Source organism: Labeo rohita, chromosome 4 (assembly GCF_022985175.1).
Source record: "Labeo rohita strain BAU-BD-2019 chromosome 4, IGBB_LRoh.1.0, whole genome shotgun sequence".
Taxonomy (NCBI): domain Eukaryota; kingdom Metazoa; phylum Chordata; class Actinopteri; order Cypriniformes; family Cyprinidae; genus Labeo; species Labeo rohita.
In genome coordinates, this window is record NC_066872.1 from 46,222,194 (window position 1) to 46,236,743 (window position 14,550).

At 37.7% G+C, this 14,550-nt stretch overlaps 1 protein-coding gene across 3 annotated transcripts; it reads left to right on the forward strand.

Annotated features, from left to right (window-relative positions):
* The first annotated feature begins 634 nt into the window (after positions 1-634).
* dpysl5b (dihydropyrimidinase like 5b) lies at positions 635-12,798 on the forward strand. Of its 3 annotated transcripts, XM_051107394.1 has the most exons (13): positions 635-788; positions 4,346-4,619; positions 6,090-6,248; positions 6,808-6,987; positions 7,481-7,549; positions 7,934-7,978; positions 8,057-8,132; positions 8,372-8,528; positions 8,702-8,843; positions 9,195-9,337; positions 10,332-10,539; positions 10,608-10,776; positions 11,694-12,798. In XM_051107394.1, the coding sequence occupies exons 2-13, from the start codon at positions 4,359-4,361 to the stop codon at positions 11,777-11,779; spliced, it is 1,695 nt and encodes a 564-aa protein (XP_050963351.1). In that variant the 5' UTR covers positions 635-788; positions 4,346-4,358; the 3' UTR covers positions 11,780-12,798. The 3 variants fall into 3 exon arrangements, with proteins under 3 accessions (XP_050963351.1, XP_050963353.1, XP_050963352.1); XM_051107396.1 differs by lacking the exon at positions 635-788 and having other exon boundaries at positions 4,476-5,520; XM_051107395.1 differs by lacking the exon at positions 635-788 and having other exon boundaries at positions 4,476-4,619; positions 5,332-6,248.
* Positions 12,799-14,550: the final 1,752 nt, after the last annotated feature.

Consider the following 14,550-nt stretch of genomic DNA (forward strand, 5'->3'; position numbering starts at 1 on the left):
AAATACTACGATTTTAATCTCGTATTACTACGAGTTTATTCTCGAAATATTTCGACTTTATTCTCGTAATATTTCGACTTTATTCTCGTAACATTTCGACTTTATTCTCGTAACATTTCGACTTTATTCTCGTAATATTTCGACTTTATTCTCGTAACATTTCGACTTTATTCTCGTAGTTTCGAGTTTATTGTCGAAATATTACGAGTTTAATCTCGTAATCTTAGATTTTTTTTTTTTTTTTAAGGTGGCACTAAAACGCCGTCGTAAATTATTGTAACGAATGTTTGTATGTTTTTATTGCATCCATTCTGATTTTTATTTTTAATGTCCATCAAATGTTTTCCGCTACGGAAGTGTATACTAGCTGTACATTAATTTAAATGTGATAACTGCTTATCAATATGTGGTACAACCACTCATAATGAGCTGTTTTATGTCATTTTATGAACAGAGAATTATGCCAATGACTAGATTTGTTGATAATAAAAACTTTACAGCATCGCAGTTTTCACGTCGTTTTTCACAGTCCTGTTTGAAAGAGACTAAGTTCGTGTCTTTAACGACAAAACTAATCTGATTTGTTTTGAGTATTTTTACCATTAGTTTTTGCAGCTTCTCATTGGTCCTCCCGTCTGTCAATCAAACAGCCTGGCGCGCGCTTCTGCCACGGTCTCGTACGCGCGGGAACGTGTGTGTGTGGCGCGCGCAGTGACAGCTGTCATCGGGCACGCGGCGGCGGAGCGGGTGCACAACAGGAGGAAAACCATCAAATACGTTCATAAACGGTACGTCAGCGGTTTATGATTAATATTCCGCTATTTAGACACATGTGTGAGTCTGTTTGAGCCGCGTCAGTGTGAAACACGAAGAAGAACAGCTTATTTTTGTGGATTTGGTTTAAAGAGCGCAAACAAAATCTGTCAGTAATATTTTTTGGTTTATTTATCGGTTTTGTTGGTGGTTTTGTAATATTTGGCTTTTTGTGTCCCAATGTTATGCATTTCAAGGCAACTCTGACAGAACGACAGAACTGTGCTTGATATTGGTGATATTAGTGTGTTCATGTCATAAGAGTGAATGTTTAAATGGGCCTGTTGGGCTGATATTGCAGTATCTGTAAATATAATGAATACATAATAATATCATGCTAGAGATGGAGGAAAAGAGATGCTGATATTTACAGAGCCACATACACTAACATATGTGGAAACAACAACACCATCATTCTGTGTGTGTGTGTGTTCGAGGGCAGTTTCACACAGATTATTGTCATTGTATGCAGTGTGAGACTAGAAAAGAAAAGAATCCGTGTGTTCTCATCCAAAACCAGCTCTGTTGTGAATAAATTCAACACTGATTGGACAAATTGAACAGAGAAGCACAGTCAGCTGAATAGAATAGAAAAGAATAGAATAGTAATATTTAATGGAAGTGGAAGATGTTGTTAGGTTCAGTTATGTAACGTTCATGGAACAGTTGCTTACAATACAGGACCAAACCAGCTAACAAAATATGTTCTAAGAACGTTTTTCTTTCTTGGTTATACAAACATTAAGAGAACATTCCATTTGATAATTTAGCAATGTTACTTTTTTTTTTAATAGAAATTCTCTGAGACTAGTTGTAAAAAAACGAATATCCAACTGAAACGTTTCAAGAAAAACTTTCCATAAAACTGTTTTGAGAACATTATTAAGGGGAGACACTGCAGGTAGCGTTTGTTTTTTGCACCTGTAAGATTTGAGATTTTAGGCTTTTGGTTTTTCATGAAGTGTTTTTTCGGACAGTGGAGGAAAGAAAACATCCAAAAGACACTGTTGAGTGTTTCATTTATAGCACTTTATCTGTTTATGTCAATAGATTTCAGTTATAATTCATATTTTTAAAGGCTGTTTTCTCAGTTTTTTCTCCAACACTAAGCCATAAATCTCCACTTCAGCAGCACTTACACACACCACACTTTACAGTTTGTAAAGGTTTTTACAGAGGGATTTGTTCATATATAATTTGTTTAATTATATGCAACATTTTATTCCCCCCAAAATTTGGGAAAATATATTGTTTTATGTTTGTTCTTTTCTGAATTATGGAGTGACAAAAATGAGATACCCAAAATTCTCTCTGTAAAAACATTTGACTCTAGTGTCAAAAAAAGTGTTTAGATTTTTATACAGGAAATTTTTGTAAATTAGCACATATTTCATTAAATAATGCCTCATTTGCATATTTAAAACGAACATTTTGGAAAACTTGTAATACAAAAAATGTAAGTAAGTAAAAAAATGTGGGTAAGTCGGCGTGAACTATTACTTTTTTTTTTTTTTTTTTTCCATATTCACCTGCAGTGTCTCACCTTAAGAACATTCCATTTGATAATTCAGCAAACATTATGGAAACGTTACTTTTTCTCTGAAACTGGTAGTAACGTGAAAAACGTTTGATGAATGTCCAACTGAAACGTTTCAGGAAAAACATTCCATAAAAAATGTTTTGACAACATTATTAAAGACCAAATAACTTACATTCTATTAACATTACTGGAAGAACGTCTGTTCATAACATTGAGGGAACCTTGCCGGAACGTTCTGAGCAGGGTTGCCAGGTTTTTTTTAACAAAACCCACCCAACTACTACTCAAAACTAGCCCAAAAGTAGCCAAAACGTGTCCCCCGGTAGAAATCGTTTTCTGGGGGGTAAAATACATATTTTTTTGGCAGGGTTCCCTGGTAAAATTAGCATTCCAGGGGCTAAATATGACGTTATTGGGGTCGCTTCAACCCGCAGACATGAAAAACATCCCATGGCAACAGTGTTAAAGTAGCCCAATTATGCAGGAAAACTGTGGACTTGGCAACACTGGTTCTGAGGACGTATCAAGAAAAGTATTTGAACTTTTACACGCAGCGCCGCGCATTAATGTCAGTCCCAGAACAGTGAACCAATCAGAAGAGCCCAGAGGCGGGGCATGTGCTGCCAGCTTTTGTTTACAGTAGCAAGTTGTCATGGCAACTGTTAGATTTGACAGCAACATGATGGAGGAGGCGTTCTGTGATTCTGTGATTTAAAAAAAAAAAAAAAAAAAATTCTGAGCGCTGCATCTCACGTTTTTAGACATGAAGATGTGTTTGGTGTGAACGGCCCCTTAAGACGTTTCCTGTTATCTGGGAACAAATCTTATGTTTTTGACAACGTTGCTGTGTATCACAGTCATTTCTGCAAGCACACACACACACACACACACACACACAGAGTGATGTAAGCACAGGCAGACGCATGTTTCTCCTCGTCTCACATCACACACACACACGATCACACACTGATCATCACTGATGTCATCACACACTCCTGCTGGGGATTTGCATGATAAATGTGCATTAGTCACAGCCTTCAGGGGTCTGTGTGTGTGTGTGTGTGTGTGTGTGTGTGTTCATGCAAGCTGAACAATATTGCATATGCAACCTATAAAAATGAAGGATGACCTATTTTCCCACATATACGGCACAAGACAACAGTGTATTTATAGATGTTTATGCATTTAATAGCAGTGTGATGCTTTAGATGTTAAACCTTCTGATGTGAGTAAAATCAAATCAGATCGTTTATTGTGACAGTAAAGCACAGCTCTCTCTAGTGTTTTCAGCTCAGCGTGTGTGTGTGTGTGTGTGTGTGGAAAGTGTTGGTTAGTTTCATGCTGGTTGTGTTTTTGTTGTGAGAGAATGATGGAATTTTTGAATAGGAAAATATTAATTCGATCCCATAAATCTAGCGCTGAGGAAGAGAAAACACTCTCTGGTTTCTCCTGTCAGTTCACTGAGCGCTCGCGTATGTCTCGATGTCTCCTCAAGACCCTGAAGGAGAATCGCTGCTTCTTTCCTGACACGTCAAGAGTGAATCCGTCCGTTTGTGTATCCGTCACTGACTGTGGATGTGAGTTTGTCTCTGCTGTTTCTGTGCTACGAACATTTGTGTTCTTCTGCTCAGTGAACAACGGAACAGCACCAGTGAAATATTCATCAGTCCTGCACCGTGTGTGCACTCGACCCGTAGATTCTCAAGATGTTTATATTCATTAATAATTCATAATGTTGCACATTTATTTGAAATTAAAACCAAATATCCATACACTGAAATAAGTGTGATGGTAAAAATTTATTACATTTAAGTCAAATAATTTAATTATTATTAATATTAAATTGATTAAAATGTGAACATTTAATAAAGTGAATTATTTAATAATTATTAACGTTAATAATACTGCATAAAATAATTAATTATTAATATTAACTTCATTGAAATGTATTAAAATTCTTGCTATATGATACGTTTTCTGCTGTTTTCTCAGTGTGTCCAGTATAATGGCCGCAGGCTCGAGCTCCTTGAGGATCCTCATTAAAGGCGGGCGGGTCGTTAACGATGATGTCACTCAGGAGGCGGACGTCTACATTGAGAACGGGCTCATCCAGCAGGTGGGGCGGGATCTGATGATTCCGGGCGGAGCCAAGGTGATTGACGCGTCCGGTAAGCTGGTGATTCCGGGCGGCATCGACTCCAGCGTTCACCTGCAGCAGACCTTCATGAACGCCAGCACACAGGACGACTTCTACAGCGGCACCAAGGTCACACACACACACACACACACACACACAACAGCTGTGATGGAGTCATGCAGATCACACACACACACACACACAGCTGCTGTCTGTAACATTCCTTCAGCTGTATGCAGTTTATTATTATCAGTCAAAGAGGTCTGTGATCTCCTGAATACACTCATACACTGAAAACAGGCTGAAAACTTTTGCACTCAGTAAGTGCTGGTAAACTTTTACAAATAATTACAAAGAAGTGGCAATTAACACGTTACTTTAAACATGAGTTTTGAAGTAGATTTTATTTTCTTGTAAAACATACTTGAGATAATCATTTTACAGTGTAAATCTTTAGATGTTTCATTTATGTTTAAAATATTTAGGCAGATTTAAAACAAAATGTGGGTTATTTTAGTAGTATTTATATACTATTATTGTGACATCTATTAATATTTGAATTGTGTATTTTATATTTTATTTAATTTTGTTAGACGTTTTTATCATATCTTTTAGTTTGTTAGTTGTTTTTTATTATTTCTATTTGATTTATTTAAACTTTGATTTATTTTTATTCCAGTTTTATTTTTAGTCATTTTAGTATTTTAGTTTTACCTTTTTTTTTAAATGACCATGGCAACATTTAAAAGGTTTATTTAAGGTGTTTAAATATACACCTCTCGTCTAATGTCTCTATTTTTTTCCACACTTGTGTTTGTTCTGTCTCACTCTGACTGTCCAGTTTCCATAGTAACCGTGTTACCGTAGTAACGGCCGGCATCACCGTGTTTGCTAGGAAAGATCAGCGCCGACACACCGGAAACAGACCTGAGCACTTCCTGAACTTTCTGCATTGCAAGAAACAGTCAGAATTATGAGATAAAAAGTCATAGTTACCTTTTTATTTCTCTGTTTCGTAGCGGAAACCCAGGTAACAAATTCAGGTCATAAAACCGTTGGGGGAGCGTTGTTTTAAAATGTTTCTAAAATGTTACAATGTCATGTTTTCTTTTTGTGATTAGAATCTTATTTAAAGGATACAAAAATGTTCTCCTAACGTTATTTTTGCCCAAAATGTAACATTATATGAGCGTTTATTATTAATACCTCAAGAACCTTTTCTGTTCTCACGTTAAAATAACATCATAAGAATGCTTGGAAAATGTTTTTCCAAAGTTTTCTCTCAGCGGTTTGAGAATGTATATCAAATATTAATGATGTTTTAAGAATGTTTCATTAAAAGGACTTTAAGGTTGTTTTGTCCCGACATTCTTATAACGTTTAAAAACATGAGTGGAAGTTGTGAGAACGTTGGGAAGGGTTTTTCGTGTCTCTCACATGCGTTAATATTCCACTCACATTCACTCACATCTCCAGCATCAAGCTGTGTGTGAGGATCAGGGTGTTTTCTGCTCGCACACACACGCACACACACACACACAGACTCCAGTGCATGTTTGTCATTCTCCATCAGTGTCTCATTCCTGTCTCCGGCTGTAGGCGGCGCTGTTGGGCGGCACGACCATGGTGATCGCTCACGTTCTGCCCGAGAGAGACGCGTCGCTGCTGGAGGAGTTTGAGAAGATCCGCGCTCACGCCGATGCCAAGGCCTGCTGTGATTACGCGCTGCACGTGGGCGTCACCTGGTGGGGACCGAAGGTACTGCATGCGCTCAGAATCCACAGGACGCGTCTGGAACAGTTTACTACTGTAACACTGATCATCCCACAGCATTGTACAACATTATTAGGGCTCAAGCCTCTTATTTTTCGTCAAGGTTTTGAGGGCTTTTGGGGCCCTTAACATGCTCAAAAACTCCTGAAAATTGGCACACACCTTGGAATCTGCGGCCATCAGGGCCGGGCAGAGACTGGTACACGGGTGTGGCAACAAAAAAGTCATCTGACAACAGTATAACATTCAGCTGATTCATTTATTTACTTTTTTTATTTAATTGTATTAGTTAATTTTACTTCAGGTAACTGGACACACTTGCTAAATTAAACATTGCAAAGTGTAGCACATAACAGATTCATTCAGTTTAATATTTTAGATGAGATAATAAATGGACATTTTCCGACATTCAGTTAAAATCATGCAACAGCAGTGTAGCAAACAGCGATTTTATTCATTTTATTTTCTTTTAGTTTGATGTTCTTCTTTTGATTTTCCTGACTCTGTATGTGAACTCGTTTTCTGTGATCTCGTTTTCTTTCAGGTGCGCAGGGAGATGGAGGTGTTGGTGGGAGAGAAGGGCGTCAACTCCTTCCAGATGTTCATGGCGTATAAAGACGTGCTGATGCTGAAGGACTCTGAGCTCTATCAGGCCATGCACACCTGTAAGGACATCGGAGCGGTCGCACGCGTCCACGCCGAGAACGGAGAGCTGGTGCTCGAGGTGCCGTCAGACCGCACACATTCCTCTTTTCTCACGTAACACTCTCTCTTACGATTTATTTTATTTGATCTGAAATGACAGTTGGACATGTTTACTGAATTAAAAAAATTAGTGTGACGAGTATAGCATAATACTTTTTTATTTTTTATGGTATTTTGTTTTATTTTATTTATGCCGTTTGCTTTTTTGTTTATTTTACCTGAGACTTAATTTAATTTACCTGAGATGATAACTGGACATATTTGCTAAATTAAGCATTCAACAAATTAAATTTATTTTATTTTATTATTTTAAATGTTAATTGGACAAATTTACTAAATGAACACACAAAAAAACATCAAATTTAATGTGACAACAGTATAGCATACTACTTTTTTATTTTTATGTTATTTTGTTATTTATGCAGTTTACTTTTTTATTTATTTTATTTTACCTGAGACTTATTTTTATTTTATTTTATTTTTGTCATATCTTTTATTGTGTGTTTGTTTAGGGGGCAAAAGAGGCATTGGATCTGGGCATCAGTGGTCCGGAGGGGATGGAGATCAGCCGACCAGAGGAGGTGACAGACCGACAGCGTGTGTGTGTGTGTGTGTGATTAATTATTTGCTTTCATTATGACTGATGTCTCTGTGTGTGTGTGTGTGTGATTAATTATTTGCTTTCATTATGACTGATGTCTCTGTGTGTGTGTGTGTGTGTGATTAATTATTTGCTTTCATTATGACTGATGTCTCTGTGTGTGTGTGTGTGTGATTAATTATTTGCTTTCATTATGACTGATGTCTCTGTGTGTGTGTGTGTGTGATTAATTATTTGCTTTCATTATGACTGATGTCTGTGTGTGTGTGTGTGTGTGTGTGTGTGTGATTAATTATTTGCTTTCATTATGACTGATGTCTCTGTGTGTGTGTGTGTGTGTGTGTGTGTGTGTGTGTGTCTGTAGCTGGAGGCAGAGGCCACACACCGAGCCATAACCATCGCAAACAGGGTGAGAACAGCACAGATAGTGTGTGTGTGTGTGTGTGTGTGCGTGTTGATATTCACTACTATATGCTCTTCACTGCAGGCTCACTGTCCGCTGTATTTGGTGAACGTGTCGAGCGTGTGTGCGGCTGACGTCATCGCTGCTGCTCGGATGCAGGGTGAGTTTCTGAGATGTAAACGTCAACGTTTGCATTACACACATACATTAATATTTCATTCCAAAGCTGTTGCAAAGTGTGCAGTTTCATTTTGGATAAAAGCACACATTTCAGCATACTATTAATGGAAATACCATACTTGAATGTAATGTTTTCAGACACTTAGAATTAAATGAAAATGCATTATAGTTTACACTTTGAACTCTAAGAGCTGTACTGGTGTGTGATTGTGTGTTCAGGTAAGGTGGTTCACGCTGAGACCACGCTGGCTCACTCTGTGCTGAGCGGCATGCACTACTATCATCAGGACTGGGCTCACGCCGCCGCTCACGTCGTAGCTCCGCCCCTCCGCCTCGACCCCAACACCCCCGAGTACATCATGGGCCTGCTGGGCAAGTACGCACCAATCACAGGAGCCGATCATTTCACAGCCCCGCCCATCTCCACAAACTCACCCATTCATTCATTCATTCATTCATCCGTCACATCAGAAACCGTCTCTGGGATTAGCGTGTGTGATGATGATGATGATGATGATGATGATGATGATGCGTTTCCTGTGCACGCAGTGACATCATCAACGTGGTGGCGTCGGATCACCGCGCGTTCAACACCAAGCAGAAGGCCATGGGCAAGGAAGACTTCACCAAGATCCCTCACGGGGCGGCCGGCGTGGAGGACCGCATGAGCGTCATCTGGGAGAGAGGAGTGGTGCGACATTCATTAATTAATCAAACCATTCATCAATTTAAGATCATTTAGATTTATTACTGTGTTAAATGAGAAAAGCATTCATTAGGCATTGCAAAAAGTAGCTTTAGAAAGAAATATTTTGATAACAATGGATATTAATGAGTTCAGTTTTACATGAATATTAATGAGCGAGTCACTGAATCATTCATTTAACTGATTTGTTCAAACTGCTGATTCATTCGGAAATGAAGCTGTTTGACTGTCTTTTTGAATGAATCACTGAATCATTGGCTCACTTGATTTGGGTTAGGGTTAGGGTTGAGTCATTTAAACCTGCAGATTCGCTCAGTAATGTTTTGTGTCCCTCAGGTCGCTGGTAAGATGGATGAGAATCGTTTTGTGGCCGTGACGAGCTCGAACGCGGCTAAAATCTATAATCTGTACCCGCGGAAGGGCCGCATTGTCCCGGGAGCGGACGCTGATGTGGTGGTGTGGGACCCCGACGCCACGCGGTACCGGATGATTTACTTTGCTATTTTCTGTGGGAGACAAAGCTTTTCTTCCTCTGGACTGAGGATTAACGTTGAAACCATTTTCACTCAGAAATTGCTTATACATTTCAAGAAACTGTAACTGAAATGGTATTTTCTCCAATAATACAAAAATATTTGTTCTGTTTGTAACTTCAAAAAATCTTAGAGGGATCTGACACATAAAATACTATAAAATGAATGTTTAAATATTAGTAAATTCAATTAAAATATTTTAAAGTATTAATATTTTAAAATGTAACACTGAGTTCAGTAGTTTGGGGTCAGTAAGTTTTTAAATGTTTATGAAATGCATGTCTTCTGCTCACCGAGGCTGCATTTATTTGGACAAAAATACAGTAAAAACAGTAAAAATGTAAAATATTATTACACTATGAAACAGCTGTTTTCTATGTGAATATCTGTTAAATTGTAATTTATTTCTGTGATGTGCAGCTGAATTTTCAGCATCATTACTCCAGTCTTCAGTGTCATATGATCCTCAGAAATCATTCTAATATTCTGATTTGCTGCTCAACAAACATTTATGATTATTATCAATGTTGAAAACAGTTGTGCTGCACAATATTTTTGTGGAAACTGTCATACATTTAATTTTTCAGGATTCACAGATGAATAGGATGTAAAAAAGAGCAGCATTTGTCTGGAATAGAAATCTTTTGTAACATTATAAATGTCTTTACTGTCACTTTTCATCAATTCAATGCATCCTTGATGAATAAAAGTATTCATTTATTTAATTAATGTTGAACACATTTTTATATTTTCTGTTTGTAATTTAATTTTAGTTCAAGTTTAAATTTCGTTGTGGTTTTTGTTGTTATTTTAATTTCATTTTTTATGATATGTGTATATAGTTTTTAATACATTTTTTATGTATAATTTTTTATGTATAAAGGTTTTTTTTTATATTTTATATGCTTTTATATTGTTTATATGCTGTCTGTCGCTGCAGGACGATTTCTGCGAGCGCTCAGGTTCAGGGTGGAGACTTTAACCTGTACGAGAGCCAGCGCTGTCACGGGGTCCCGCTGGTGACCATCAGCCACGGGCGTCTGGTGTGTGAGAACGGCGTGTTCACGTGCGCTCAGGGCTCCGGGAAGTTCCACCCCATGCGATCCTTCCCGGATTTCCTCTACAAGAAGATGGTTCAGAGAGAGAAGGTGCCGCTGATTGTGTATGAATCTCTTTCACGCGGTCGTGATGATGCTAACGCTGTCGTGATCCACAGACTCAGAGGCTGCGCGGTGTGGATCGAGCGCCGTATTCGGGCGACGTCGCCGCCGTAACCAACTCTGTCAGGAAGGAATCCGCCACTCCGGAGGGAGACGTTCCCATGCGGGCGACCGCGCGACACGCGGGCATACGGGACCTGCACGAGTCCAGCTTCAGCCTGTCAGGTGCGTGTCTGAGATCTGCATTACTGACACGCTTCAGATTCAGCCCAGAAAAAAAGGGCCAGTATTAGCTTATTTAATGATGCTGATTTCAAAAATACGTTGAGTTTTTCACAAAATAATAATGAAAAATGTAATTAATTCTATGTAATAATATTATATGCAACATATGTGACTAGATATAGCTTTATATTTAGATATAAATTACTATATTATCTTTTCTAATTATTTATATGTATCAGCTTTAATGCACTTTTCAAAATAACAAATGTCAATTGTTTTTGTGTTCAAAATGTAGGATGTAACTACAAAGGAGTGGAAAATTTGTGCAAATACTCCATTTAATGCCAAAGAACTTTACATAAACAAAATAAGGTTTTTAAATAAAAAACAACAAACTTTTTTAAAATAAGAATGAAGATTCTACTTTATTATATATTATAATATTCATTTTAAAAAATGAAATATAAAAAATGCATAGAAATGAAAATATGCTATATATATATATATATATATATATTTTTTTTTTTTTAAACAATATGACTGATTTTCTGTGTCTGTTTTGAGGCAGTAAACCTGAAAACACCTGCTTACGTTTGCATTTTGTGTCTCTGGTCATAATTCTAAAATAAAATCAGGATTAGAAATACAATCATGTCATACATGTTAATATGTGTAGAGAATTGATCAAGCAGTTGTTATTCGACTGAGATTCAGACAGGAATCATGTGTTTGTGGTGTTTTTCACTGCACAAATGATTCCTAAAATCAGAAATGCTGCAAAATGCACAGATTTAGTGAGAAAATGTGATGCAAAACAGGCACTGTTTGTGGAATCAGCAGCTCAGAATTAGACAGAAACCAGTACTGGATCCACTGATGCTCGGTGTGCTGAGGATTGTGGGATTGCGGTTTTTCAGGGGCTCAAGTGGACGATCACATTCCCAAGAGATCCTCGGCCAGGATTCTGGCTCCACCTGGTGGCCGTTCCAGTGGCATCTGGTAACCGCGGAAACCGCAGAACCGTCTCCACGGCGACCCCTTCCCTTCATGTCCTCGTACACGTGTGATTGAAACTACTCAGTGCCGCTGCAAACGAAGAACTGGATCGAATCGCTTCAGTGTCGCTTCCAAAGTGCCAATTTCAACTAAACTGAAACTGTGCCACACGATACCGCACACACGTGATTAGATGAAAACACCTGAAAATGTCTGTTCTGTCATCGTCTACTCACAAACCTCTGTGCGTTTCTTTCTTTGGTGAAACACAAGAACGTTGGGAACCAAAACGATTTGGGCCCCACTGACCCAACCCTAACAGATATGTGTTCAAGGAAAATTTAGCTGACATTCCTGTCAATTATGAAAACATAACGAAATGTTCTCTAAACACTTCATTTTTAAAAAAATATTTTTATTTTTTTTTTTTTTTTTTTTGATAATGTAAATGTTCAAGAAAACGTTAGGGTTACATTTCATTGTATCATTTTTCAAACATTATGTAACATCACTGTTAAATGTTTTCTGAAGCAATTAGTAACAATTTAAAAATGTTTCAGAAAAACATTCCACAATGTATCAGTAATGGGTTTTTTTGCTGACATTTTGTGAGCGTTATCATTTATCAGACAAGTGAACAAACGTTCTGTCAGCGTTAGTGGAATAACATTTGTTCGTAACTTTGAGCGAACGCTCTCAGAACGTTCCTGTTAGCTGCGATATTATTGAAATCAGTGGCTGCTGGCAGCTGTTTGGTTCCCAACGTTCTTTAGAATGTGTTCAGCAGAAGAAATACATTCATTCAGCTTTGAAACGACATGAGGACATGAGGACACGAGTAAATGATGGTAGAATAATCATTTTTAATTCAGTGGCGTTCTGGCAGCTGGGTCGTTCTTCTCCACATCACTGTTCATAGCTCGTGATATTACCAAAAGACAAATGAGAAGGAAAACAGTATTAAACAAATTCCAGTATAAATGTTTTTCTAGCACATGTACATACACATTCACAGAATAACTGTCAGTGTACTGAAAAACCAAGTGTGTTTTTCCCTCCTGCTGCAGGAAACACAGGAACTCTTGTGCTGTGCATCACGTCACCAACCTGCCCTCATTCACAGCAGCAGTTCAGACACAAATCAACATGTGCTGGAAATTTACTCACCCTCAGACCATCTGAGATTAAGATGAGTTTGTTTGTTCATCAGATTTGCTGAAATGTGTCATTCCATCACTTGCTCACCAATGGATGTGAATGGGTGCCGTCAGAATGAGAGTCCAAACAGCTGATAAAAACATCACAGTAATCCACAACACTTCACATCTTGACAAGACAAAAGCTGAAACAAATCCATCATTAAAACTTTTTTAAACTCTTATACGAGTCCATAATCCATAATAATTTCCTCCAGTGAAAATGTTCATCTCCTGTTGTCTCTCACATCTCACATCCAGCCACATTTGCTGATTGTTATCGGTGCTTGATCTGTGCAGATTTCCCTCCTGATCCCAACCAGACTACAACTGCGTTATTATGGATTATGGACTTAAAAATGTCTTAATGATGGATTTGTTTCATCTTTTGTCTTCTCAAGATATGAACTGAAGGACTGGAGTGTTGTGGATTACTGTGATGTTTTTATCAGCTGTTTGGACTCTCATTCTGACGGCACCCATTCACATCCATTGGTGAGACGGTGATGGAATGACACATTTCTACAAATCTGATGAAGAAACAAACTCATCCTAATCTCAGCTGAGCACATTTTCAGTGGTTTGTCGTTTTTGTCTGAAGTGTTGTTGTAAGTGTCTCGTGCTCATACTGATGTCAGTGTTTGTGTTTATAGTGATGATGCCCACATATGAATAGAGTGTCTGTGAAATATCTATATTTTACATATCTATATTTATAGAAATTGTACGTTGTTAGTTCTGATGGTCTTGTGTGGTAATGAAATATCTAAAGCGTCAGTGACTGATTTTCCCCCAGTTGTCAGGAAATGTGAAATCGTTGATCTCTGTTTATTCCGCCGTTCGTGAACTCTGACACACACACACACACACACACACACACGATCAGATTAGAAACCAGATTCACCTGGTCTGTGAAATGGAACAGCAGGGCTCTACAGTTTGTCTGGTTTGTGTTGATCATCAGTGTTCAGTCTCCATCCACGCATGAGCTATGAGCTAGGGCTGTTTTTATTGGTGCTGTTTTTTACATGATGACTTTCCATTGCGGATCTCAGTTTATATGGTTTAGGTGTTTTTTACTTTTCTTTTCAGAAAAAGCACTTTGTGAAGCGGTTTGTAATTCTGTGTCGTGTGATTTGTTTTTAACAGTAGGTCCTGAAAGTGAAGGCTTGTTTTCTTATCACATGGACAAGTGCAAAAAATAAATAAATAAATAAATAATCCCTATAGAAACGGTGTCGTTTCATTTATTTGATTTTATAAGCATTTATAAGCAGCATCAGAAGAACCTGTGCATGTCATTTACCAGTTCACAAGCAGAAACGCATATAAATAATTTAGAGCGATTCGATGTGAACATTTATTTTTTAATATTGAAAATACGGCAATAATGCGTTTTTAGGTCCTTTTTTAATTATTGTTCAGATATGAGATTTTAATTTCTAAATATTAAAATGGATGTAGCAGGGTTATTTTAGCATCCTTCAGATACTATTATAGTTTTTAAGATTTGGTACATTTTGAAATATTTGACAGTTTACTTGTGAAGTTTTAGTCTTTTTTGTAATAATAATAATGTAAT